Source organism: Lutra lutra, chromosome 1 (genome assembly GCF_902655055.1).
Source record: "Lutra lutra chromosome 1, mLutLut1.2, whole genome shotgun sequence".
In the NCBI taxonomy this organism is placed as follows: domain Eukaryota; kingdom Metazoa; phylum Chordata; class Mammalia; order Carnivora; family Mustelidae; genus Lutra; species Lutra lutra.
In genome coordinates, this window is record NC_062278.1 from 120,216,671 (window position 1) to 120,240,824 (window position 24,154).

The following is a 24,154-nucleotide window of genomic DNA, read 5'->3' on the forward strand; positions in this document are numbered from 1 at the left end:
ATTAGCTGAATTGTCCTCCTGTAGGTAGGCTGAGAAGTGATCATCTTGTTCTTGGGACAGTAGTCTCTTCCTCTTCTAGCAGTCTGTCTTTAGACGTCTCACTTTGCTGTCCAGCTGCCACTTCCTCAATCTCTAGTACATTAATAAAGATCAAAAGACAGGAAAGTGCCACATAAACTGTAAAGTGCCATGCACATGTAAACTCTTGTTATCCAAGCCCGTCTCTGACTTCCTTTGCTGAGCACCAAACTTTTGGAGGTTAACAGGCTTAATACTTCAGATTCATCTTTGAGGCTTTCCCTTCTTTTCTCTATGCACCTATTTGGGCAACAATCCCTGTTAATACTTCTTCTTTCTTTTTTTTTTTAAATTTACAGCCTCTATAGTTGTTTCTTTTCTTTTCTTTTTTCTTTTTTTTCTCTTGCCTGTATCACTTAAAGTCTTTTTGTTCAGAAATCACCTTGGATTTTTCTCATCATTTGTCATCATTTCTCATCATTTTTCTCATCATTTCTCATCTGTTTGTCTGTTTGAGATCTGTCTCTCCCATTTATCTGTAAGCCCCATGAAGACAGGGGGCATGTTTGTCTTATTTATTCACTGCTACATTCCTAGATCTTAGCAGGTCCTAGCCCACAGTAAAGCTCAGTAAATATTTGTTAAAGGAATGAGTGAATGAATGAATCACTCTTGGCCTCTAGAGCTTTCTCTCTTGTGTTTCATAACTCTAGCCAAAGACCCTCTTTGTAAGTACCATACACATGAGTGAAAGTACCATAAGTACTTACACATGGTATAAGTACCATACACATGATAAAATTCTTTTATTTTTTTCCAAATGTATCAAACCCAGGATGATCTTTGATGCTCAGAGAGGATGACAATTTGCCTAGGTTAAATACTCAGCTAGTTAGTGGCAGAGCACTGTTTTGATCAAGACAGGTTGAACAGAAAATGGAAATAAGGTTGGCAGAAAATGAAAATCTTCTTTAAAAAAAAAAAGAAAAAGGGTGCCTCCAAACCCTAGATAATCTGTGATCACAGTGCTATACTGACTGTCCATAAATAATGACAGCTGACACATACTGTATCCTAAGCACTGTTCTGTGTATTCTAATTAATTCACTTAGCTTGCCTTCTCTAGAAGCCACATAGCTACTAAGAGACAATCACATTGTAGATGGTCTTGATTAAATGCTAAATTAGTGTTTGATCTTGATCTATTAGATAGAAGAGAACAATTAGAAGTTCTAAAACAGGAGAAAAAGAGAAAAGATACTTCCAAAAAACTAATCTACTTAAGTTAGAATATGTTAGAAAGAAAGATGAGGTAAATGAAATATAGAGAGTAATTGGCAATAATTAGGGTGCAAAATGAAGGCGTAGAACCACATGATTTTTGAGGTTCCTAAAGAGAGCAGTGTTACACAGTGGTAAGAGCTTAGCCTCAGAAATAATCTGAATTTGAATCCAGCTTAGCTACTCAGTATGTGCTTGACTTTGGGAAAGAATGGTTCTGTGCCTTTAATTTCCCCATAGGTATAGTATTTAATTTTAAATATTAACTCAGAATTACTATGGTTGCACCTAGAACTTTTACTAGTGTGGTGAGTGCTGCACCCCTGACCACCACAATGAATTCTATAAATGAGAGATTTGAAGAGGAGCATCTGTATGTTTAATACATAAATGTAGTGAATGTTGAATAAATCATTGAAGATGAATGAAAAAAAGAAGATCCCAAAGCAAGATTTTGAGTTAAAAGAATAGTTTGAATAGGAGGCTAGCTTTGTGGAAAGAATATAGGATTCAGAGTCAAAAGATGTAGGTGCATTCTCAGTTAGGCTACTTGCCAACTTTGTGACTTATCTTGCACATATCATTTAACCTCTCTTGTCCTCAATTCTTTTGTCTTTGAATAAATATGATTATGGTGTTCATTTATCTCCGAGAGTAAGAAGAATCACTTAAGATAATGTGTATAAGAATGAATACTGTGAAGTGTGTAAGCCTGATGATTCACAGACCTGTACCCCTGGGGCAAATAATACATTATATGTTAATTTAAAAAGAAGACTACATTGTAAAATAGTGACTATAGAGATATGGTATGTAGTATTATTATTTGACATAGTAACAGAAATTAGCAAATTGGGGGAAGAGCCAGTTAGTATGGGAAACTGGGTTTGTTTTTGAGCATGTTGAACATAACATGACAGTGGGTTTACAAGTAGAATATCCATAGGCTGTTGAAAATGCAAACCTGAAGACTGGCTGAAGGAGAGAGCTAGAGGTGTTAACACTAGACAAAGAGAGAATGGTTTCATTGAGAGAATAGAGTGAGAGATCACCATTCTGGTTGTGAACATGTGTGTGCATGTACATATGAAAAACATACTTTTTCTATTTCTATTTATAGATGCTTATAGATCTTTGAAATACTGTCAGTTTATTGCCTTCCTCGTTTAAATTATAAGCTGTTTAAGGGAAAGGGCAGCATCTTCTAACCAGTAAATCTAGAAAAGTCCTGCATGTGAGAGATACGGAAGTTAATGTGGGTGATTATTTTGGTAAATAGAATTTATCATTTCCAGTGTTCCAGATTCTAACCAACTTCCCTTTCTTGGGGGCTTGGGGGTATGTAGCACAAAGCGTCACAAAGTCCACAAAAACAACAACCCCCCTTAGATGGTGAGGTAAGTCTATATAATCACCTTTTCTTTGGAATTTTTTATTATTGCAATGGAAATGAAATGTTCTGTATGTGATTATCATCTGTTCTCAGTGGTCAAAATATTCCCATTTTCCTTACCCCTCACAAAATTCTACTTATTCAGGAGGAGGTGACATGGGCCAGGGAGTTTATCCAAGTCTATAGATCGGGGTTTTTTAATCTAGACTAATGCATCTGGAGATTATTTATTTCCTTCCCATATGCCCATCAGAAGTATCATCTCCCTCATCCATTTCAAAACAGAGTGTGTAGTGAGAGGGAGACCTGAGAGCTGTGTGTGACAGGCATAAATGCTATTGGTATTGAAGTAAAAGATACTACATAGATTTCAGCTCCAGGGCTCACTTCCTGAGTGTGTATGTTATTGATTATATGGCATATGCAGTTTTATAATATTAAGTAGTACATTTTCATTATAAGTAAACATGTAAAATTGCTTAACCTTTTAAAAATGTACCTGTTTTGATCTGTTAAAATGAAACTTACTGTATATTTTATTGTAGTTGGCTTTTTTATTAAAAGCCATTTTTCTCTCTCTTTGCCTTCTTGTTTTTTTCAGTTTATGATCATTGCTCCCTTAAAAATGCATAAAGGCATTGTTTAATATGACTTTTGAATCTGCTTTCTATAAAGTAAATTACTTAAAAACCTAACACGGGGCTTTACAAGTTTCAGCACAGAGGTTTTTAAAGCACAGGTGTTACTGGAATGGTAAAATGCATTGTTTGAAATGTTTTTAATTATCCATTATAAAGGTATTTTTTTTTTTTCTTTATCTCAGTGGACATATAGTCACTATTTCTGGTTATCTCAGAACTTAGCCATTGGTATAATACCTGAAAGAGTAACTCAGCTTTTTCAGTAGTCTTTTCTTCACAAGGTAATAATAAAGGTACAAACCTTTCACAGACAGAGTTAATACCGTCTTCTCTTTTTACCCCCAAATTTCCTTCTTAATGGTCATTCTGGAGTAAAGTCATTATTTAAAAATTTAAACTTCTCTGGAAAATAAGGTACAGTTTTTAAGTTTTCCAGGTGTACTCTTGCTTTGTCTGAGAAAAATAATGAAGAGATGCATAGACTAGAACTCATGACTCTTGGGTTTATTGTTTTTGTTACTGACTGACTAAATGACTACTAATTCTTTGTTACTGCTACAACTATATTTCAGCTTTCTCTTCTGTGAATAGAGAATAATCCCTGTTCCCTCCTTGCTTTAGTCAGTTTTAAAGCAATAAGATCATATTTGAAATTGTTTAAGCTCTTTAGAAGAGAATCATGATTCAGAATCAGTTTATTAGCTATTAGGATACATGAATTCAAAATGATCATGAATGTGATCCCATATGTTAGCATCTTCAGTGTGTCTTAATATATCTCTTTGCTTGTGTATTTGTGAAATATGTCATGTGTGTGCATAGTTTGTTTTTGACATTGCTCCATTTCTCTCCACCTCTCCAGTGTCCCTTTCCATCCAGAAGGTCTCAGCACACTGATGATAGTGCCTTGTTAGTGGTAAGAGCCTTGCACGAAATGGAGTTATATGTTGCTGTGTCTAGAGATTGGAGAACAGTCATTTTACTTCTCATTCAGAAAGTATCTAAATATCATAAAACATGATGAGCATCATTACTAAATGCTTTACAAATAGATAGAACAGTTTCCTACATTACTGATCATGATTTACCCAGTGTTTCAGCAATCTGCCTCTCTGATTCAGATACCTTTGTTAGTGTTTCCAAAAGTGAAATGTTCACGTTGGGATCCATGTTGGCTTTGTGTGTGGGTTAGGAGGAGGGGGTATAATTTGTTTTATAAATGTCATTTCTAATTCCAGGTGCATTTACTTTATTAATCATTAATTTGGTTGGTGAATCACCTGTGTGTCAAGTGATTAACTTACTCCATGATTAATTACACAACTGTGTATTTGCTGTGCTATTTTATTATCTACTTTAAGCTACTGAAAACCCCAAACTTACATCTCAGGATTATCCCTCCACGCCTCTTTTTTAAATTCTGGGAAAACATTAACTTGGAATGTTACCTACTGATCATTTTTAACACTGGTTACTTTTAGTGCCTTTCAACAGCTGAAAATGAGTATAACATAAGAGCTGTATTGAAGATCTTAGAAAGTTTTATCAGCCTTGCAAGAGAATCCTAACATTTACAAAACTGCTTTCCCCCATCATGTTTTATGGTATTTTTTTACAGTACGTTGAAAACTACCAGTTCAAAAGTGCAGTGTGTGTAGGGATTCCTGGCTTCTGTGCTGGTACGTGCTGCCATTGTGCGCACCGCTGCGTGGGCTGCAGACTAGAGTGTGAGCATCTTCTCACATAGACTTCCATTGTCAGTGCTTCTGTGTGTTCTGCAATGATAAGATCCTTTGAGATGGATAAAGCACATTTTAACTGGGCAGTCTTAGAGCGAAATAAAACCACCACCCTCTGGAGTTTTAGTGGAAATTAATGGTCATGAGAAGCAAGTAACTTAAATTAATGCAGAAAAATATTGAGAGACACTACTGGAATTTATCTTTTACTCCTCACAGCAGTCTTAACAGGGAAGGTTAAACCTGTCACCTTTTACAAACTGTTACTGAGGCACAGAATGTTTTGTCCAGAATGCAATTTGTCCAGGGTCACATCGCTTAAGTAAGTAAGTGCAAGACTGGGTTCAAATCTTGAGAACCTGCATTAAACATCACGGTGTATTGCCTCTCATACTGTAATTGAAAACAACTTAGGAGACTGAGGTGAGATTTAATAACACATATAGGAAGTGATAGAATTCTGAGTGCCCAAGCTTCTTTGTCGAGGAAAAAGTAGAACTTGGAAAAGCAACTGAATTCCCTCAGTGTGAAATTTAAAATGGATTTTAGCCATTTATAGACCACACACACTTGTATTTTTCTCATCAGTATTCTTGTTTGACCTAAATGAGATGGCCTTGAAAAGCAAGCACCACATCTCATGTACTTTTGTATGCCAAATAATGGCCAACGCTATGCAAAAAAGAGTTTTTCAAAGCATACCTCTGATTTTCTCAAGACTACTCTTTGATGGCTTTATATGATAGAATTAAGTCCTAACTTTTTCTTTTTTTTAGAGAGGGAGTTGGGGAGGGACAGAGGGTGAGGGAGAGAGAATCTTAAGCTGACTCTACTAGCATGGAGCCCAACTTGGGCCTCAACTCAGGGCTCAATCTTGTGACCCTGAGATCATGATGTGAGCTGAAATCAAGAGCTGGACAGTTAACCGACTGAGCCACCCAGGCACCCCAAGTCCTAACTTCTTAACATGGCCTACAAGTTCCTGCACACTCCGTCTCATCTCTCTAGGCTCATGCTATACCAGCACTTTTTCAGCTTTTCAGATAAGGCCAGCCCATTTCTACCTCACAACCTTTGGCAGATGCAGTTTCCCTCAGCATGGACTGCATCTCCCTCCCTGCATAGATCCATTGGGTAATTCCTACTCGTTTGTCAGGTATCAGCTTAAATGTCACACCTTTAAAACGGTTTTTCTGCAACCTACAACCCCCAAACTGCCACTGTCATTTTTTTCATCCTTGTACTTTTAGGTGGGCGTTTATTATTTTATATCTCTTCCCTCTTAGACTACAGGCTGTAAGCTTCCTGGGCACAGGGATGTTCTCTGTTGCAATTACCTGTGTATACTCAGTCCCTATCATTGTCCTTGGGATGTGTTAAGTGCTCAATAAATATTTCCTCAGTGAACACATAAATGCTATGTAATAATCACTCATTAAATTGTTTCATGATGAAAAGGTCTGATGATACAGCAAGGTGTAAATGTTAAATTTGATTTAAAGACCTTGAAGTATAGGATTTGAAATAACTATCAGTGGTGTTTAATATCCATGACATAAACCTTCTCTTAGGGCTGCCCTTCAGGCGTCTGTTACTTTAGTCTCTATCCCATCTGCATCTATGTCTCATCTCAGAAACTAGAGACTATCCTAGGCTCATTTCACTTCCTCTTCCCTCCACTCCTTTTGTCCTCTGACAAATGAAGTGGCTTTTAGCCTTTTCACGTTTGAGATTGACAGTAATCCCAGTACATTTGATTATAAAGAGGCCCAGAAAATTGAAGAGGTGAAGCATACACAGTGTTAACTGTTTTCAGTCCTGTTCTTTGGTACATTTCCTTCATTTTTCTCTGCCTTAAGATAGATTAGGCTACAGTGTTACTTTTCTTTCTTTCTTTCTTTCTTTCTTTCTTTCTTTCTTTCTTTCTTTCTGTTTTTTGCCCACCTTCCACGAAAGAAACCTTGCTATCAACTGTCTTTAAAAATAATTCTATTCTATTGATAATCTACATACCTTTTTCTAAACATCCACATGTTTAAGTTGATTTATTCCATGATTCACATATATGTGATCCTAGTTTACATATTTCAAAGTTATTTAACTTATAAAAGGTTTAATATATTTAAGCCTTTGGCATTTTGTTGTTTTAATAGGTACGGTCTTACCAATGCCCATTCTTTACAATGCTGTCTTCTTTGATTTCTGCTCTTTGCCAGATTAAAAAACTGTCACATTTTGAGCAGTTTTATCTGTAATCAAAATTCTGTACAGTAGTTCTAATAACATTGTCTCTAATTATACCTCTAATTTACCTAGTAGATATAGCGAATATTGCTGGTTTTATGTAGGTTGGTGAAGAAATAAAGGATTCAAAGAGAAAGAAAATTCCACTCACCCTCTTATAGGTCGTTTGGACACAGAGGCAGAAATGAAATTCATCCTTAAGGTGTGACACAGAATCCTCATATCCTATTTTCTCACATCAGAACTGTTACATTGAATTATAATATATGTAATTTGGATTAACATTGAAAAAATATTGTTCTTACTCATGCCAGTTCTGCTCAGTTAAAATGAGCTCTTTGACTGGATTTGTTTCCCCATCATAGGAAGAACACAGGACTTAATAGTTCAGTTTCTAAGGTGACTATGCTCAAAAATTTTGATGTTCTCAGTTTTAGTTCTGCATAAAACCACTTTTAATAAATCATGCCTGGTTTTGGCGGTTTTTTTTTGTGGGGGGGTTGGTTGTCACATAATTATTTATGAAAATATTTTCCTTTGTGGTTCTTAACTAGCCGGGCATTTTGCTGCACCACTGTTAATGTCATCTATGATGTCCTGAGGGCGGCGGCCATCAACATTGCCTCCCAGAGACTAAGCAGTCCCTAGGATTTCATTAATGGCTCCAGAGAGTTCTGTGGCTAAAGATCAGTGCCACATTGGTTAGGCAGTATTGACAGTCTCATTGAAAGTGATACCCACTGTGCTTTTTGTTACTCTGCTTGTTTCTGTCTCTTGATGGTTCCTTGAGGGATTTAATAATCAGAACAGAGGCAGAAGGTGCCACTTCAATCTCAGCCTGTCCATGCTGAATGGCCAGTTGGTCGGTTGTGCTATAATCCTCAGATCCTTCCAGTCACTGGTTGCCTTGGCATTTTCATCACCAACCTTTTTTTGGAGACAGACCCAGAGGGCTGCCCTTGGGGGCCAGGGCAGGTGGGGCACTGACTTCCCCAGTGGTGTACCTCAGGTATGAGGTCCTTGAGGTTGAGCTTAGGCAGCATGGTGGAGGCAGCTGGTATTGGATGAACCCAGATTCAAGATGACTGAAAAGAGTGCACCTTGGCCTCCTGTAAGCCGACAGCCCAAAGTCCTTTCATATCTTGATTCATGTGTTATAAAGTACTGAAATAGTTTAAATTATACAAGAGGGAAAACCATTTTATAAGTTATGGATTTTTCCCCCCAAAATATTCTTTCTGCCTTATCAAAATCTTAGTAAACTATTTGTAAGTTTACAAATGACCTTTCCTTTTCTAATTTCATTGACCAGATCTGCCCTGCCTGCCTGATGTTTTGCTAACATAAATGCTGCCTTCTTTTTCTTCTCTTTCTCTTTTAAAATTTAGTCGCTGTCAGGGTTGAATCAAGTGGGCTGTGCTGCTGCCCTGCCTCATTCTTCTGCCTTCATGCCTATCAAGGTATCTCTTGTTCCTGTAATGCACCAGGAGCTTTGGGGAGGGGTTGTGCATGAGAGGTCTTAAGTTTTCCAACAGATTGGTCCAATGGCAATATAAAATATAGGAATGCATGAAATATCTGTAAGCTTATGAAACTGTTTGTGAATTTAACATTAATTCCACTTGAAATTTTTGAAAGATTTACTATACTAGATACACTCACAGAGCCTGCAGTCATTCTTTATATTGAGATTCTGTTTGAAATGTCATTCTGATTTTCCTATCAGAGGTTATTTTTTTGTCATGAGTTATTTTACTTTGGCTGATAAATAATGTCAACTTAACTTGGTTGTCTGATGTGTATGCAAAATAATTTCAGTCCCAGTCCCCAAAAGTGTCACCGCTCAAAACCTCATGTAGTAGAAGTCAACAAGCTATGGCCCGTGGGCCACCTGTTTATGTAAAGAGTTTTATTGGCACAGCCACTCCCATTTGTTCATGTGTGGTGTGTGGTTGCTTTCGAGCTTACTAGCAGAGCTGGAATAGGGCCTGCAAGCCTATATAAAGAGCTTGTGGTGTTTTATTTCTTGAAGTCCTCTAGGAATGGTAATTCCACATTTGTTATCATATGATACAGAAGAAATTATTGATAATCTTCACTGTTAGAAAGTTCTCACCTTGTCTGACTTAGTAGGTCTGCCTCCCTGTGGTATACACTTATTTATTCTTTTCTTTCCAGTGTGGAGATTTTCTAGTCATTTAGCATTCTTTATGTAAGAATCGTTATATTTGAAAACTATTACAATGCTGCCCTTGTCTTCTCACTACAGAAATTCTAGTTATTTTATGTGCCTTTCTCAGTCTCTTAATCCTTTTGAGCTTTCTCAAGTTCTCTGCCTTCCATTTTGGCTCCACAGTCCCCAACCAGAAACATATCCTTCACTCGAGCTCACGTGGTGCTGAGCATGAAACAAGGTTTTTCATGTCTTACTCTGAGCATTAGGTGGGCTCTTCTCATTTTGTTCAGTATCCACTGTAATTCTCATGTTTCCGTTACATTCCCAAATGATCATTAACTCCCATATCTTGTACCTTGCTTTTCTAAATACTTAATTTTGCTTTTTGAACATTTTTACTTCTCTGATTTAGCAGAATACTTTCACATTCTTGCATCATGTCCTTCTAAATGCTGGCCCCGACTTTATAACATCTGTAAACCTGAGAAGCCTTCTCTCTAGTTGTTATTGAAAATGCTCCACCTACCTGGAAGGCTTCGGAAGAAACTTTAAAATTTTCTTCGATGTTGACCCTGTGCTAGACTTTCTCAGCTAGGTTCCTTTTTGAATAACAACACGGAAAATTGAGGGATTCTTCTCAAAATTCTCTCAAGGAAGGTGTATAACTAGTATAGGAGATGTATAGGAGAGAAGCTAATTCATTACACTCCATGGATACCTCGTGCTTATTCTCACCCAGAATCATAGTTGAAAGAGGCCCAATCTGAATGTGCCAGCCATTGTATGTTAAGTCTACCTTTCTGTCTGTCAAGACCTGCTGCAGTGTAAATGGTTAGTTTGAAAAGACTTTTTTTTTTTTTGTATCCCAGTTACTTTACAGCAGGTAAATATCTAGGCATGGGTTTATTTCTTTATTGCTTAACCAGACAAGTAAAAGTCGAGTTCCTGCCAATTTCTGTTTTTTGGTCCAGTTCTCCAAGAGTTCTCAAATATAGTTCATGGGCTTGAAGTGATTTGAACTAATTATGTCCATATCCTAGAATGCAAGTCACTTAGATTTTAAAAATCTTTACACCAGATTCTCATTTCTAGACTTAATTTTGAAGGAAAATTGCATGTTTTTCTTTTATTTCAGGTAATCATAAATGTGGAAAGTACCCTCTCTTGAATAATAATTATTGGCATATCTCTGTTTCTCCACAGAATGATGACAGATCTAATGCCATAACAAGTTCACCTACAACAGAAACAGGTAATAGACACAAAGGTACAGTTAGCCACATGAAGAATAATTCTTTACCAAGGCTTTCTTGATAAATTACCTCTTAGCTAGCTGTGGCTTCCTTTTCTGAGAGGAGAAACCAGACCCCAAATTGGGAACTTCCTACACATTTTCCATTTTTTAATTCAACTGGTTGTTTAACTACTCAGCCATATGATATGAATGTATGAGCATGAGCTAGCAGGGCTATTGCTCGGAACAAGAGAATCTGTTCAATATCGTAACATTCATTCTGCCTTGATTGATATAGCAAAAATAACATGACAGTTAAATATATATACAAGCAGCCTTCCTGATTTCAAGGTTACTTTTCTGTACCGGATTTTGTATTAATAAACAAAATTACCATCTTATTTCATTACTAGGTTTGATTCGATCTTTGTACCATTTATTGAACTTCTGTGACGTGTGTCTGTTGTTATATTTATTTTTTTTCCATCTCCTTTAATCTTATTTTGCTTTTCCATGCTGATGTAGTTCATCATTCCCCTGCATATTCTTTTCCTGCTGCTATTCAGAGAAACCAGGCCCAGCGCCCTGAAAGCTTCCTTTTCCGAGCAGCTGTCAGGGCAGAAGCAAATAAAGGTAGGTCACAGTGACTACAGAGTGGGGGCGGGGGGGCTTTATATAATAACATTAACTATTATATGCTTTTCAACTTTTACTCTGAGATGTCACTTTGGCAAAAGCTTTAAACTCTGCATTTGTCTGTGATCTCACTAACATTAAAGCAGGAGAATCTTGTTTGAATTTAACTAGTTTCTTGGTAACACCCAAAGGAGATTATAGGTTTGAAAAAAGTTAAATACTCTTTCAGGGCTTTAGAGAATGTTCCTCTTTTCTGTAATGAGCTCCTTTTCAGATTTTTCTGGTGATAAAAGCTGTTTTATCTGTTCTTAAAGAAATGAATCAGTACTTTTTTTTTTAAGACTTTATTCATTTGTTTTTTGAGAGAGAGATCACAAGCAGGGACAGGGGAGGGAGAGAGACAAGCAGACTCCCTGCTCAGAGGGGAGCCTGACACGGGGCTCGATCCCAGGACCCTGAGATCATGACCTAAGCCGAAGGCAGATGCTTAGCTGAATGAGCACTAAGGTGCCCAAGTAATTCTTCTTTTAAATCTACTTAGTCTAATGTTTTTTAGTTAATATGACATACATCTGCCTGGCCTCCAAAGAGGTTACCTGGAAGTAGGAACAAACATTTCAAGTCAAAAATAACTACTTTTGGGCGCCAGGGTGCCTCAGTTGGTTGAGCGACTCCCTTCGGCTCAGGTCATGATCCCGGACTTCCAGGATTGAGTCCCGCATCGGACTCCCAGCTCTTTGGGGAGTCTGCTTCTCCCTCTGACCTTCTCCTCTCTCATGCTCTCTCACTCATTCTCTCTCAAATAAATAAATAAAATCTTTAAAAAAAAAAAAAAAAAGATGGGACACCTGGGTGGCTCAGTTGGTTAAGCCGCTGCCTTCGGCTCAGGTCATGATCCCAGCGTCCTGGGATTGAGTCCCACATCGGGCTCCTTGCTCAGCGGGAGCCTGCTTCTCCATCTGCCTCTGCCTGCCACTCTGTCTCCCTGTGCTCACTCTGACAAATAAATAAAATCTTTAAAAAAAAAAAAAAAAAGATGGGACACCTGGGTGGCTCAGTTGGTTAAGCCGCTGCCTTCGGCTCAGGTCATGATCCCAGCGTCCTGGGATTGAGTCCCACATCGGGCTCCTTGCTCAGCGGGAGCCTGCTTCTCCATCTGCCTCTGCCTGCCACTCTGTCTCCCTGTGCTCACTCTGACAAATAAATAAAATCTTTAAAAAAAAAAAAAAAAAGAAAAGAAAAATAACAGCTTTTGATGTAACTGATAGGTGCCCTAACAGTGAGATTTGTAATCAAACCAGAGTTGCACTGCATGTGGGATTGTAAATTAGTATGGAAAACTATTTACATTATCTAATAATGTTGACATTTGTATATCCTGTGACCAGTAGTTTTGCTTTCTGAAAAATGTAAACATGTTTTCCAGAAGATAGGTACAAAAATATTTATAGCAACGTCATTCATAATAGCCCCAAACAGAATGTCCATTAATGATACAGTGGATGAATAATTGTGGCATATCCGTATAATGGGATACCATGTAAGCCATAAAAGTGAACAGATTAATGTATACAGCAACATGGATAAACCTTATAAACATTGTCAGTCAGATGAAGCCAAGCACAGAAACCATACATATATACACTATAGCTTCATTTATAGAAAGCTCAAAACTAATCCTGGTATTACAAGTCAAGGACATAGTTAAAGCCTGTGTCATTAGAAGTAACCTTTAGGTACTGATGGGCAGGGAGCATGAGAGGGACTTCTGGGTGTTGGTAATGTTTCATTTATTGACCTGATTGTGTCCACTTTGTGATAATAATTTATTGAGCTGTTTGCTAATGATTTGCATAATTGTCTCTGTGTTATTTTTCAATAAAAACATTTTAATCAGACAAAAGTAGTTGAACTAAATGGGTAATGGACATTTGGTAATTTTTAACACAGTTTTCTCCCTGTTATTATGTATATTTGAAACCTTTCATTACAAAAACTTTTTTAAGAGCCCAGAAGTGGGAATCGCTGTACTTGTGCGGAACCTGTGACCGTGTGGATCTAAGTATCTTTCCATCACTAGCAATTGCCGTTCTGTCTTACATATTCACATTTTTTTAGGTCATGCTTCACCCCTTCTTTCATCTTCTGCTCCTACCACTGACTCTGCAGATCCCATAATGAGACCGAATTCAAGACAGAGAGAAGAAGAGCTGGAATTAATAGATCAACTTCGAAAAGTGTGTACCTTACCTTTCAGTTACACTTGTGCAGTGTTATTGCTAGAGCCCATAACCCTGCAATCACCTGTTCGCTGGCTTACAATTTTTAATAGAATCAATAAGTGCCTGTTGTGTACTGTGTTGGCCATTGTTTGATAAACGTAAAAGAGATTTTGCTATGAAGGATATTCTTTTCAGCTTTTACTAGGAAGATGAGATGAGTTATTCTATAAAGCTTAATTTGTGGCCCTACTCATTTAAAAGTTTTTTCTGCCTCATGTAAGGACATTTTTTAAGAGTAATAATAATTTATGTGTATGGACAACACAAGTACGTATACATATAACATCACTATAGTGTTTGTTTTATTTTGGAATTGAAAGAAAATCTAGTTCTCTTGTACTTTTAATTGTAATTACAGAAAATTGTAAATGAATTTCTCCTGTATTTTGCCCATACTGTGGCCTGGCTGCCATATATATGTATTAGATCTCTTTCTTAAGTTACTGACTTGACATAGAAGGATAAAATAGGGATTGTGATACTTAAGTTATTTGCTTTTTATCTTGATTCCTAATTAAATATATTTCACTGTAACTCCATTATGTCCTCTGTGTCAGCCACTCTTCAGTTAACATGTTACACATTCTCCTGTTTTTTTAGCATATCGAGTACCGGCTGAAAGTATCACTGCCTTGTGACCTTGGAGCAGCTCTAACCGATGGTGTTGTTCTTTGCCACTTGGCCAATCACGTGCGGCCTCGATCTGTCCCCAGCATCCATGTCCCCTCACCAGCTGTAGTAAGTACATCATGCTTAAAAAAAAAAAAGCTGGCTATTCATCAGATATTTATTATATACAATGGCAAGCATTGTGCAGAATGCCCAGGATACAAATGGGAATAGTCCAGTCCCTGTCTTCCCAAGTCTCACTTCTATGAGAGAAAAGATCAGCGTGGTAACAACGATTAGTAGCAGTTGTTATAAAAGAGCTAGGTAAGAGGTTGCTGTAGGAATACAAAAACGGACCACTTAACTCTGCCTGGAGAGTTCAGGCAAGCCTGCCCAGAGGGGGTAAAATTTGAATTCGATCTTAAAAGTGTAAGTAGGAATTTGCCAGCATAGGAGTGCCTCATTGGCTCAGTCAGTACTAAGTTGCCCATGTTGGGCATAATGGTATTGGAAAACTGGACAGCAACATGCAGAAAAATGAAACTGGACCCCTTTCTTACACCATACATTCAAAATACACTCAAAATGGATGAAAGATGTAAATTTGAGACTGGAATCCCCTCAGAATCTTAGAGGAGAACACAGGCAGCAACGTCTTTGACCTCAGTCACTGCATCTTCTTACTAGACATGTTTCCAGAGGCAAGGGAAACAAAAGTAAAAATAAACTATTGGGACTTCATCAAGATGGAGATTACTTTTTCAGAAACAGACAAATCCATGAGAGACTGTGGACTCTGAGAAACAAACTGAGGGTTTTGAAGGGGAGTGGGCTGGGGGTTGGGTGAGTCTGGTGGTGGTATTAAGGAGGGCACGTATTGCATGGAGCACTGGGTGTGGTGCATAAACAATGAATCTTGGGACACACGCAAAAAATTAAAAATAAAAAACAAAAAAACAAATAAAATGACTCAGAAGATTACTTTTTAAAAAAGGAATTTGCCAGAGTAACAGAAAGGGGATAAAGGCATCCTCACATAATATGCCTAGATTCAAAGGATAGGGACAGTCCTGACATATTCAAGGAATTCCTAAATTGTGTAGAGTAGGTGATACACACAGTGTGGTTACAAGTGGTAGGAGATGTAGCTAAAGAGGTAAGCCAAGGGCCATGTGATAAGGGTGTTATATGTACCATGTCGGGGAATTAGAAGTTTATCTTAGTGGAGACAATGAAGAAACAATGAAAGAATTTGAGGGGAAAAATGTAATTATAATTGCAGTTTAGAATGATGAATCTATTTTGGGAGTTGAATTGGCATGATCTAGTGACCAACCTTGGGTGGAAAAGGAGGGAAAAAAATATGCATTCAGGATGACTGGCAGGTTTTTTTTTTGTTTTTTTTTTGTTTTGTTTTTTTTTTTTTAGACCACTGGTCAGATCTGGAAGTCAGTAAGTCAGTACCAGGGGCTGGTAACCCACAACAGGAGCAAGTTTAGGGTTGACACACTCTCCTTTTTTTTCCCCCCTCAAATTTTCATAAAAATTTCAAACCTTCAGAAAAATTGAAACTAATACAAGAAACACTCTTAAAGCATCTACCTAGATCTGACACTCATTTTGTTTTGCAGTCTTACTTTGTGTGTGTATGTGTGTGGTGTGTTTCAACCATACTATTTAAAAGTTGCAGATAGGGACACCTGGCTGGGTTAGTTGGTTAAGTGTCTGCCTTCGGCTCAGGTCATGGATCCCAGGGCCCTGCATCCAGCTCCTTGCTCAGTGGGGAGCCTGCGTCTCCCTCTACCTGCCACTGCCCCCGCTTGTGCTGTGTCGCTCTCTGACAAATAAATAAGTAAAATCTTTTTTTTTTTTTAAGATTTTATTTATTTATTTATTTGACAGATAGAGATCACAAGTAGGCAGAGAGGCAGACAGAGAGAGAGAGAGGAGGAAGCAGGCTCCCTGCTGATCAGAGCGCCCGATGTGGGGCTCGATCCCAGGACCCCGGGACCATGACCTGAGCCGAAGGCAGAGGCTTTAACCCACTGAGCCACCCAGGCGCCCCTAAATAAGTAAAATCTTAAAGTAAAATAAAAGTTGCAGATAATATAAAACTTTACCCCCAAAATATTTCAGAGAATTGTCCTAGGCCATCTTGCTCTTTTCTGTAGCCTATAGCCAATGACTGACTGACATGAGGGCCAAGTCCTTCTGCCTTAAGGTGGGAGAGAAGCTTCCTGTGGGAACAGGCTGAAAGAGGAGGAAATATAGTGAGCCACTAGCAGCCAGTGGGAGTCGGGGTATAAGGTAAGATGAAGTGTTACTGCGTAAAACACCAACAGCATCCATAAGCTATATTCACATTTCCCCAGTTCTAAGAATATCTTTCTTTCTTTCTTTCTGTCTTTCTTGTCTTTCTTTCTTTGACAGAGAGAGATCGCAAGTAGGCAGAGAGGCAGGCAGAGAGAGAGGAGGAAGCAGGATCCCTGCTGAGCAGAGGACCCTGAGACCACGACCTGAGCCGAAAGCAGAGGCTTAACCCACTGAGCCACCCAGGCGCCCCTCTAAGAATATCTTTCACAGCTGTGCTCCCTCCTCTCCCCCTACCCAGCATGCACACACATACCACACCAGAATATAATCAAGGTTCCCAAGGATGCTGTTCATTTGTAACGTGCTTAAAACATTGTCTGACCTTTCAGAAGGTTTGACCTCATCTCATTTCCGGTCATTTGTTATTATTTAGCAGGCACTTCCTGTTACAGATTCTTGACTCTTCTATATAGGCCTGTAGATGGCCTCTTTTGGACACTCAGCTTGCTGCCCCTCCAGATACAAATCATTTATCCCTCCCAAGGACCTTATATTCTTCTAATTATAAAAGCTGCTTTGTTACCAAGGTCCCAGGGGGGATGATGTGGCCCTGTCCCCTCTGGCACATCTACAAATAGAGGGTTGCGTTTGCTTCTAAGGAAAACTGGTAGCCACTTTCTTTTAATTCAGTGACCTCTGAAAACAGGCCTTCAGTTTTGTGTGGGAGAGGCAGAGAGGAACAGTAGTCCTACCAAAGTCAGCTGTGCTCCCAGAGACTGGAAGGACCTGGTTTTGGTCCTAAAGGTGATATAAAGAATAGGCATTGATGGGCTATTTCACAACACCAGTAAGGAAAGGGTTTATACCTACTTGGCGCTCTTCCCTGTTTCTGTCAACTGAGTTAGGGGCGAGAACTTATTTTAATAATAGAAAAAGGACAAACCTGTCATTTTTCATTTCCAGAGGGGATGCCTAGGAAGTAGCAAACAGCTAATATAGAAAGTGGAATTTGAGAGTAAGGGTGACTGAGGTTCTTTACGTTGATTACCAGAAAACTGTGCCTTCCGTGTAAGAGTGTAAAGTACACAGAGGAAAAGTAAAACTGTTTTACAAATACTTAAAAATAATTTATTTGCCTAAAGAAATAAAACACGTGGATCTTCTTGTTAGTCAGAAATATGGGTATAACATGAGATGAGAGAATTTAAAACTTACTACTGAAGTCAACAACAAAACTTAACTCCTGTTTATGAGTACCTATCCAGTTCCAGGCATTTAGCCAGGACAGAAGGTACAGAGATGAGATACAAGTGGTGCAGTCTCCCAAGAACATTAAGTTCTCTTTTAGAAACCAAAAACAAAAGAAGTCTTTCATGAAATATCCTTGACATTTAAAAGCAAGTAGGCCTATTAAAGGGTCCCTGGCTGGCTCAGTCAGTAGAGCACATAACTCTTGATCTCGGGGTTATGAGTTCAATTCCCACACTGGGTGTAGAGATTACTTTAAAAAAGAAAAATTCAAGGAGGCCTATTAAATAAAACTGTTCAAGAGGGGATCTTTTTGATTAATAAATGACATACACAGCTAAGAGAAATGTAAATACTAACACTTCCCAAATTATAACATTTGGGAGTTAAAAACAAATGGACTCTGAGTCAACCAGTTGAAAATTATCCAGCATTTCAATTAAAACAAACAAAAAACACCTCAGACCAAAAACCCTACTTTAAAATTGTGATAATGATTTTATAAACAAGTTAATATTGTGTTAATGAGGTTTCTCTTCTAATACTCTATTTCAGTATAAATATTTGCATCTGTTTTTCCTTGCTGCGGATTGCCTTCCTTTGTCTTAGACTATATTGCTTATTTTGTTCTTCTGGCCATACAAAGAGCTTTGTAACTTACTTTCTTAGTAGAAGTTATTTTGTGAGGGGACTATAAAATTAAAGCCATATACAAATGGAAAACCGTAGAAGTTTCTTTATGGCTCATTAAAGCATGGGAATTTATTGTAATTCTTTGAAAAGTGGCTAATTACAACACTGAGTATATAACTTAAAAAAAAACAAAACACTTTCTTGATATATTGTAAGAACCAAGATTTCTTTTCCCTAATTAAAAAAAAAATGAGGGGCGCCTGGGTGGCTCAGTGGGTTAAGCCGCTGCCTTCGGCTCAGGTCATGATCTCAGAGTCCTGGGATCGAGCCCCGCATCCGGCTCTCTGCTCAGCAGAGAGCCTGCTTCCCTCTCTCTCTGACTGCCTCTCTGTCTACTTGTGATCTCTCTGTCAAATAAATAAATAAATAATCTTTAAAAAAAAAAAATGATGCCTCATTATAAGGAGAGGTCTCATGTCCAAGCATTTCAAAAGAAACTTAGAAAGGCATGATAGGTTATAATTCATCATTCTTTGTTATTTTGGGAGAGGGTCAATGATGTTTGCTAAACTGCTGTTTGGTTTAATAGGCATAGGTGTTATGTAGTATGGTTCACATTCTTAGAAATGTACTAGTGAATCCTATCAAAGAATCATCGACAACTCACTGAATGAACCACATCTCCAAGGTAAATGACCTGAAAAACTCTTGAATCATTTCAAATTTCAGAATAGTGGGAAATTGTTTATTTCTTGTTCCTTTTGGTTTAGACTATGGTCTTGTTGAAATTGCTTTGTCCTCCAAAACCTGCCTAAGATTTCTTATTCAGATCAGGCTGTACATTAGAGAATTAGAACAGGCTATACACGGCTGTAAAACCATATATTATGTCATCCAAACTTCTGGAAAACCTTTTGGGGATAGCAGGTTCTGTGAGACTTGACTTAAGGCAAAATCATGAGTCCTGCATTCCATGGTGATGGGGGGTCTACGGCATGGGTCCTTTGGACTAGCCATTCTGTTGGACACATTTGTAGCCTGGGATCAGGCATTCCTAGGGCTCTTCGGGCTCCATGAACTCTGTAATTTGCATACATTTGTATTTTTCTCAAGAGTAGATTCACAGCTTTCTCCAGACTATAATGAGTTTGATCCCATTTATGAAATACTGTCCTGTATCCCTGGAATTTGGATAAATGCTAAAGGAAGAAATGACTGGGGAGAGAGCGGATTGTTCCTCCTTCCTCTTCACCTTCATCAGTCAGAACCGTGCTGCCTATAGGGGAAATCTCAAAGGACATTTTCTCTTTTGCTGCCTCTCTCACGTCCCCACCCCCAGCAAACATAGAGACATCTTTTATGTCTTGAGGTGCTAGTAGCCTTCATGGAGGTAATGTTTTGGTTAGTTTCCATGATCACTATTCTGAGTCTTCTTCTTTTTTTTTTTTTTTTTTTTTTTTCTGAGATGGTGGTGATTCCTGGACCAGTTTTAACTTAGCAACATGAACTCTTCATCCCGTTAGCCTTTTGTTTGCATAGAAACCTTGTTCTTCTATCTATGTAGTCGGACCTGTTTCACTCTCGCCTCCCATGGATGTTGGCATCTGAATGGTAGAGTTTCAGAAATTTAGGGTTTTCTTTTTTTTAAAGATTTTTATTTATTTATTTGAAAGAGAGAGAGAGATCACAGGTAGGCAGAGCAGCAGGCAGAGAGAGAGGGGGAAGCAGGCTCCCCAGTGAGCAAAGCGCCCGATGCAGGGCTCGATCCCAGGACCCTGAGATCATAACCTGAGCCGAAGGCAGGGACTTAACCCACTGAGCCACCCAGGCGCCCCTTTTTAAATATATATATATATATATATATATATATATATTTTTTTTTTTTTTTTTTTTTTTTTTTTTTTTGGACAGAGATCACAAGTAGGCAGAGAGGCAGGCAGAGAGAAAGGAGGAAGCAGACTCCCCGCTGAGCAGAGAGCCCAATGTGGGACTCGGTCCCAGGACCCTGGGTTCATGACCCGAGCCGAAAGCAGAGAATTTAACCCGCTGAGCCACCCAGGCGCTCCTTAAATACTTTTTAAAGGGGGTTCTTCTTTTGTAGAATGAAATGCCCAGTCCCTTTCTTCTGCTAAAGTCCATGGTGCCCTGTTGACACACCCTTGGCCTTCTCTCGCAAACCCAGACCAACATCCTGGTTTGCTTAGCTAAGGTCTCTTTGTAATAAGAGAAGCTAGTTAACACTGTTTCTATTTTCATTTTTAAAGGCAGAAAGGGAAACTGGTATAGGGAGAGGGAATGTCTAGCCAGTTAAAAGCATTTGTAAAAAGCTTTTGTCTTGTGTTTTTTTGCCCAACTTCCCTTAAAGTTAAGCCCTTGTCCTAATAGCTTTCACCACAGTGATTTTTCTTTTGTGCCTCAGTTTACCTTATGTCTCCCTCTTTAGCCAGGAGTTGAGAAGACCACATCACTTGTCCAATGAACACCTGCTCTTTCACATGTAAAAAGCGGAAGAGAAGGAGCCCAGCTCCAGTGTGAATTAGCCAGTGTGAATCCCCATGGTGTTTTTCCTCCTTCTGTTAAGATCATGATTCTACCATTAATGTTTCTGCCATTAATATTTCACTCTCTTTTAAAAAACAAAACAAACAAAAAACCTTTTTTACCTCAATGATGAAACAACTTGGCAGTGGCAAGAATGGGTACTGTCCTAGAAACCTAATTCCTATCCCCTTTCAGGACCTTTTTGAAAGTGCTTCGGTTTGAAATTCAGAAATTATTATTGGGGTGCCTGGCTGGCTGTCAGTGGAACGTGCAGCTCTTGATTTCAGTGTTGTGAGCTCAAGCCCCATATTTGGGTGTAGAGATTACTTTAAAAATAAAATCTTTTTTTTTTTTAAAGATTTTATTTATTTATTTGACAGAGAGAGATCACAAGTAGACGGAGAGGCAGGCAGAGAGAGAGAGAGAGGGAAGCAGGCTCCCCGCTGAGCAGAGAGCCCGATGCGGGACTCGATCCCAGGACCCTGAGATCATGACCTGAGCCGAAGGCAGCGGCTTAACCCACTGAGCCACCCAGGCGCCCTAAAAATAAAATCTTTAGGGCACCCGGCTGGCTCAGTTGGTTAAGCGTCTGTCTCTCGGCCCAGGTCATGATCCCAGGGTCCTGAGATCGACTCCCACATCAGACTCCCTGCTGAGCAGTGGAGTCTGCTTCTCCTTCTCCCTCTGCTGCTGCTCTCTTTTTCTCTGTCAAGTAAATAGATAAAATCTTCTAAAAAATTAAAAAATAAAAATAAAATCTTAAAAATTTTTTTAAATTTATTTTCAGTTAAACTTTTTTTTTTTTTTTTTAAGATTTTATTTGACAGAGATCACAAGTAGGCAGAGAGGCAGGCAGAGAGAGAGGGGGAAGCAGGCTCCCTGCTGAGCAGAGAGCTGGATACGGGGCTCAATCCCAGGCCCTGGGATCATGACCTGAGCCGAAAGCAGAGGCTTTAACCCACTGAGCCACCCAGGTGCCCCTAAACTTTTTTTTAAAGATTAATTTATTTTAGAGAGGGTGCACAAAAGCAGAGCAGGGGGGAGGGGCAGAGGGAGTGGGAGAGAGAATCTCAAGCAGACTGTTTTCTGAACGCGGAGCCCAATGCAGAGCTTAATCTCACGACCCTGAGATCATGACCTGAGCCAAAATGAAGAGTCAGTTGGACACTTAACCAACTGAGCCACCCAAGTACTCCTTTAAAATTTTTTCTTTAAATTATTTTCCTTTCATCCCACATTCTTATTTGTTATAATAAAACCAGTCCTAGCCCCTGCTCCCTTTCTCAGGCTGAGATTATAGTTCTTCAGACACTATTTTATATTTATTTAATTTCTCCTTTGCTCGTGATGGAGTATCATATTCCATCTTTGAAGAAAAACCCAGGTATTCACAAGTGAAACCTTTGTTTTCTAGAGGTGGTACAGGCTTCCATCTGCTTACGTGTGTAAAAACGCAAAGGCAGAGTTCGTGCAGACATTTGGCTTCTGTGCCTGATGCCTAAACATGTTGGAGAACAGCCAATGAATTTGAACATTTGAATTTGTTAATCATTCTGGGAAATGGAATTCATATTTCTACCTTATATTATAATCTATACTATATTTAACCCACTAGGTTAAAAACTTTTTTTCACAACTTTAGGTCATGTGATAACACTTCGTTGTTAGTAAGAGACCTTTCCAGAAACAAGCTTACTAAGTAGAAGTTAGGGAAATTAACTTTGCGAAATATGCATCCTTTGGAAAACAGGTTCTTTAATCCAGTCTTTTAAAATTCATATGTTTAAAAGCATTCCAAGATTACCACTGAGTAGAGACGTGATGCACCCATAGTATATTTATGAGTAAAAGATGTTGATTTTTTTTTTAGTTATCTTATTTCATGAAGACTGCAAGGAAATAAAGTTTGGCTGTGATTATATTTGAATGGTAGGGTTGTGGGTAATTTCTTTGCTGTCACTACACATTTTCTTCAGTCAATATTATTTTAAAATGGATAAAATTAAATAGCTGTCTCTAAAATTTTTCTATATTTTGCACTTGCCTTACAAAAAATCTAAGTAAAATGTCTAAAGTAGGGAGTGGCAAACTATGGCCCAAGGCTAGCCCCCATTTTTATAAATGAAGTTTTACTGGAATACCCATTGCTTATATATTTCCTGTGGTTGCTTTCCAGCTCTTAGCAGATCTCCTGTAGCCTTGAAGACTGACATTTATTATCTGATCCTTTAAGAAAAAGTTTGCTGACCCTGTAGTCTAGAATGTTGAATTTACAAAGCAACTGGCAAGAGTATTTTTAAACTTTAGAGTAACACCACATTTTCCTTCCTTTGTAGCCTAAGTTAACTATGGCAAAATGCAGGCGGAATGTGGAGAATTTCCTAGAAGCTTGCAGAAAAATTGGTGTACCTCAGGTAATAAATTTATCGTTTCTTATGTTGCCTAAAGAGACTTGGGTATTATTTCTCTAAAATTTTTTAGAAATTAGAGTATCTAAAATCTTACAGGACTCGCTTTAAACGAAGTTGGTAATTACTAACATGATGTTGTGTTACTAGAGTCAGTCAGTATACTGGTGAGCAGTTTTCCTTAATTATTTCCAAGGACCAAGCAAAAAAAGTAATATACATATAACTTTAAATATATTATAATACTTAAAGCTAAGTAATCAAAAATAGATATTTTGACATTTTCTGAAACATTCCTACTTGCTTGTATACATCTTCATACATAAGACTCCAAGCTTCAGAATGAGTGCATCTCAGACTGAGAATGCTTCCTTTGGTTTTAGGTTTTTTGACATTTACTTTAATACATTTAAAAAATGTTTATTTTAAAATAATTTTAGACTTAGAAAAATGTAAAAATAGGACAGATCTAGAATAGTCACTCTCTGTGCTGCTGTTCCGGTCCTGTTAACATCGTCTACATAAACATAGTATGTCATCCAAACTGACAAACGCTGGGACAGTGCTGTTAACCACATCAGAAACCACACTCAGATTTCACTAGCTGTTTTCACTAAGCTCTGATACTTTGGAATTGAGCACACGGAGGCCATTTCTAGGCATTTGTCCTGCTCTTAAGACTTATTGTCTCTAGGTTCCTCAGTTACAACTTTCTTGCCCTTTAATATACAAATAGTTAAACTTTATAGATGCAATTA

At 38.3% G+C, this 24,154-nt stretch overlaps 1 protein-coding gene across 12 annotated transcripts in view; it reads left to right on the forward strand.

Annotated features, from left to right (window-relative positions):
- The window catches only part of LRCH3 (leucine rich repeats and calponin homology domain containing 3), a 117,623-nt gene that overhangs the window by 84,777 nt on the left and 8,692 nt on the right, over positions 1 to 24,154 (forward strand). For 4 of the 12 annotated variants that reach the window (XM_047734567.1, XM_047734606.1, XM_047734596.1 and 1 more), the window contains exons 13-20: positions 2,646 to 2,696; positions 4,196 to 4,249; positions 8,705 to 8,776; positions 10,696 to 10,744; positions 11,252 to 11,359; positions 13,481 to 13,599; positions 14,245 to 14,382; positions 23,325 to 23,402. In XM_047734567.1, the coding sequence (XP_047590523.1) occupies positions 2,646 to 2,696; positions 4,196 to 4,249; positions 8,705 to 8,776; positions 10,696 to 10,744; positions 11,252 to 11,359; positions 13,481 to 13,599; positions 14,245 to 14,382; positions 23,325 to 23,402 (669 nt within the window). Of the gene's footprint in view, positions 1 to 2,645; positions 2,697 to 4,195; positions 4,250 to 8,704; positions 8,777 to 10,695; positions 10,745 to 11,251; positions 11,360 to 13,480; positions 13,600 to 14,244; positions 14,383 to 23,324; positions 23,403 to 24,154 lie in introns of those variants that run through there. The other 8 variants (XM_047734586.1, XM_047734632.1, XM_047734577.1 and 5 more) reach the window with 7 other exon arrangements.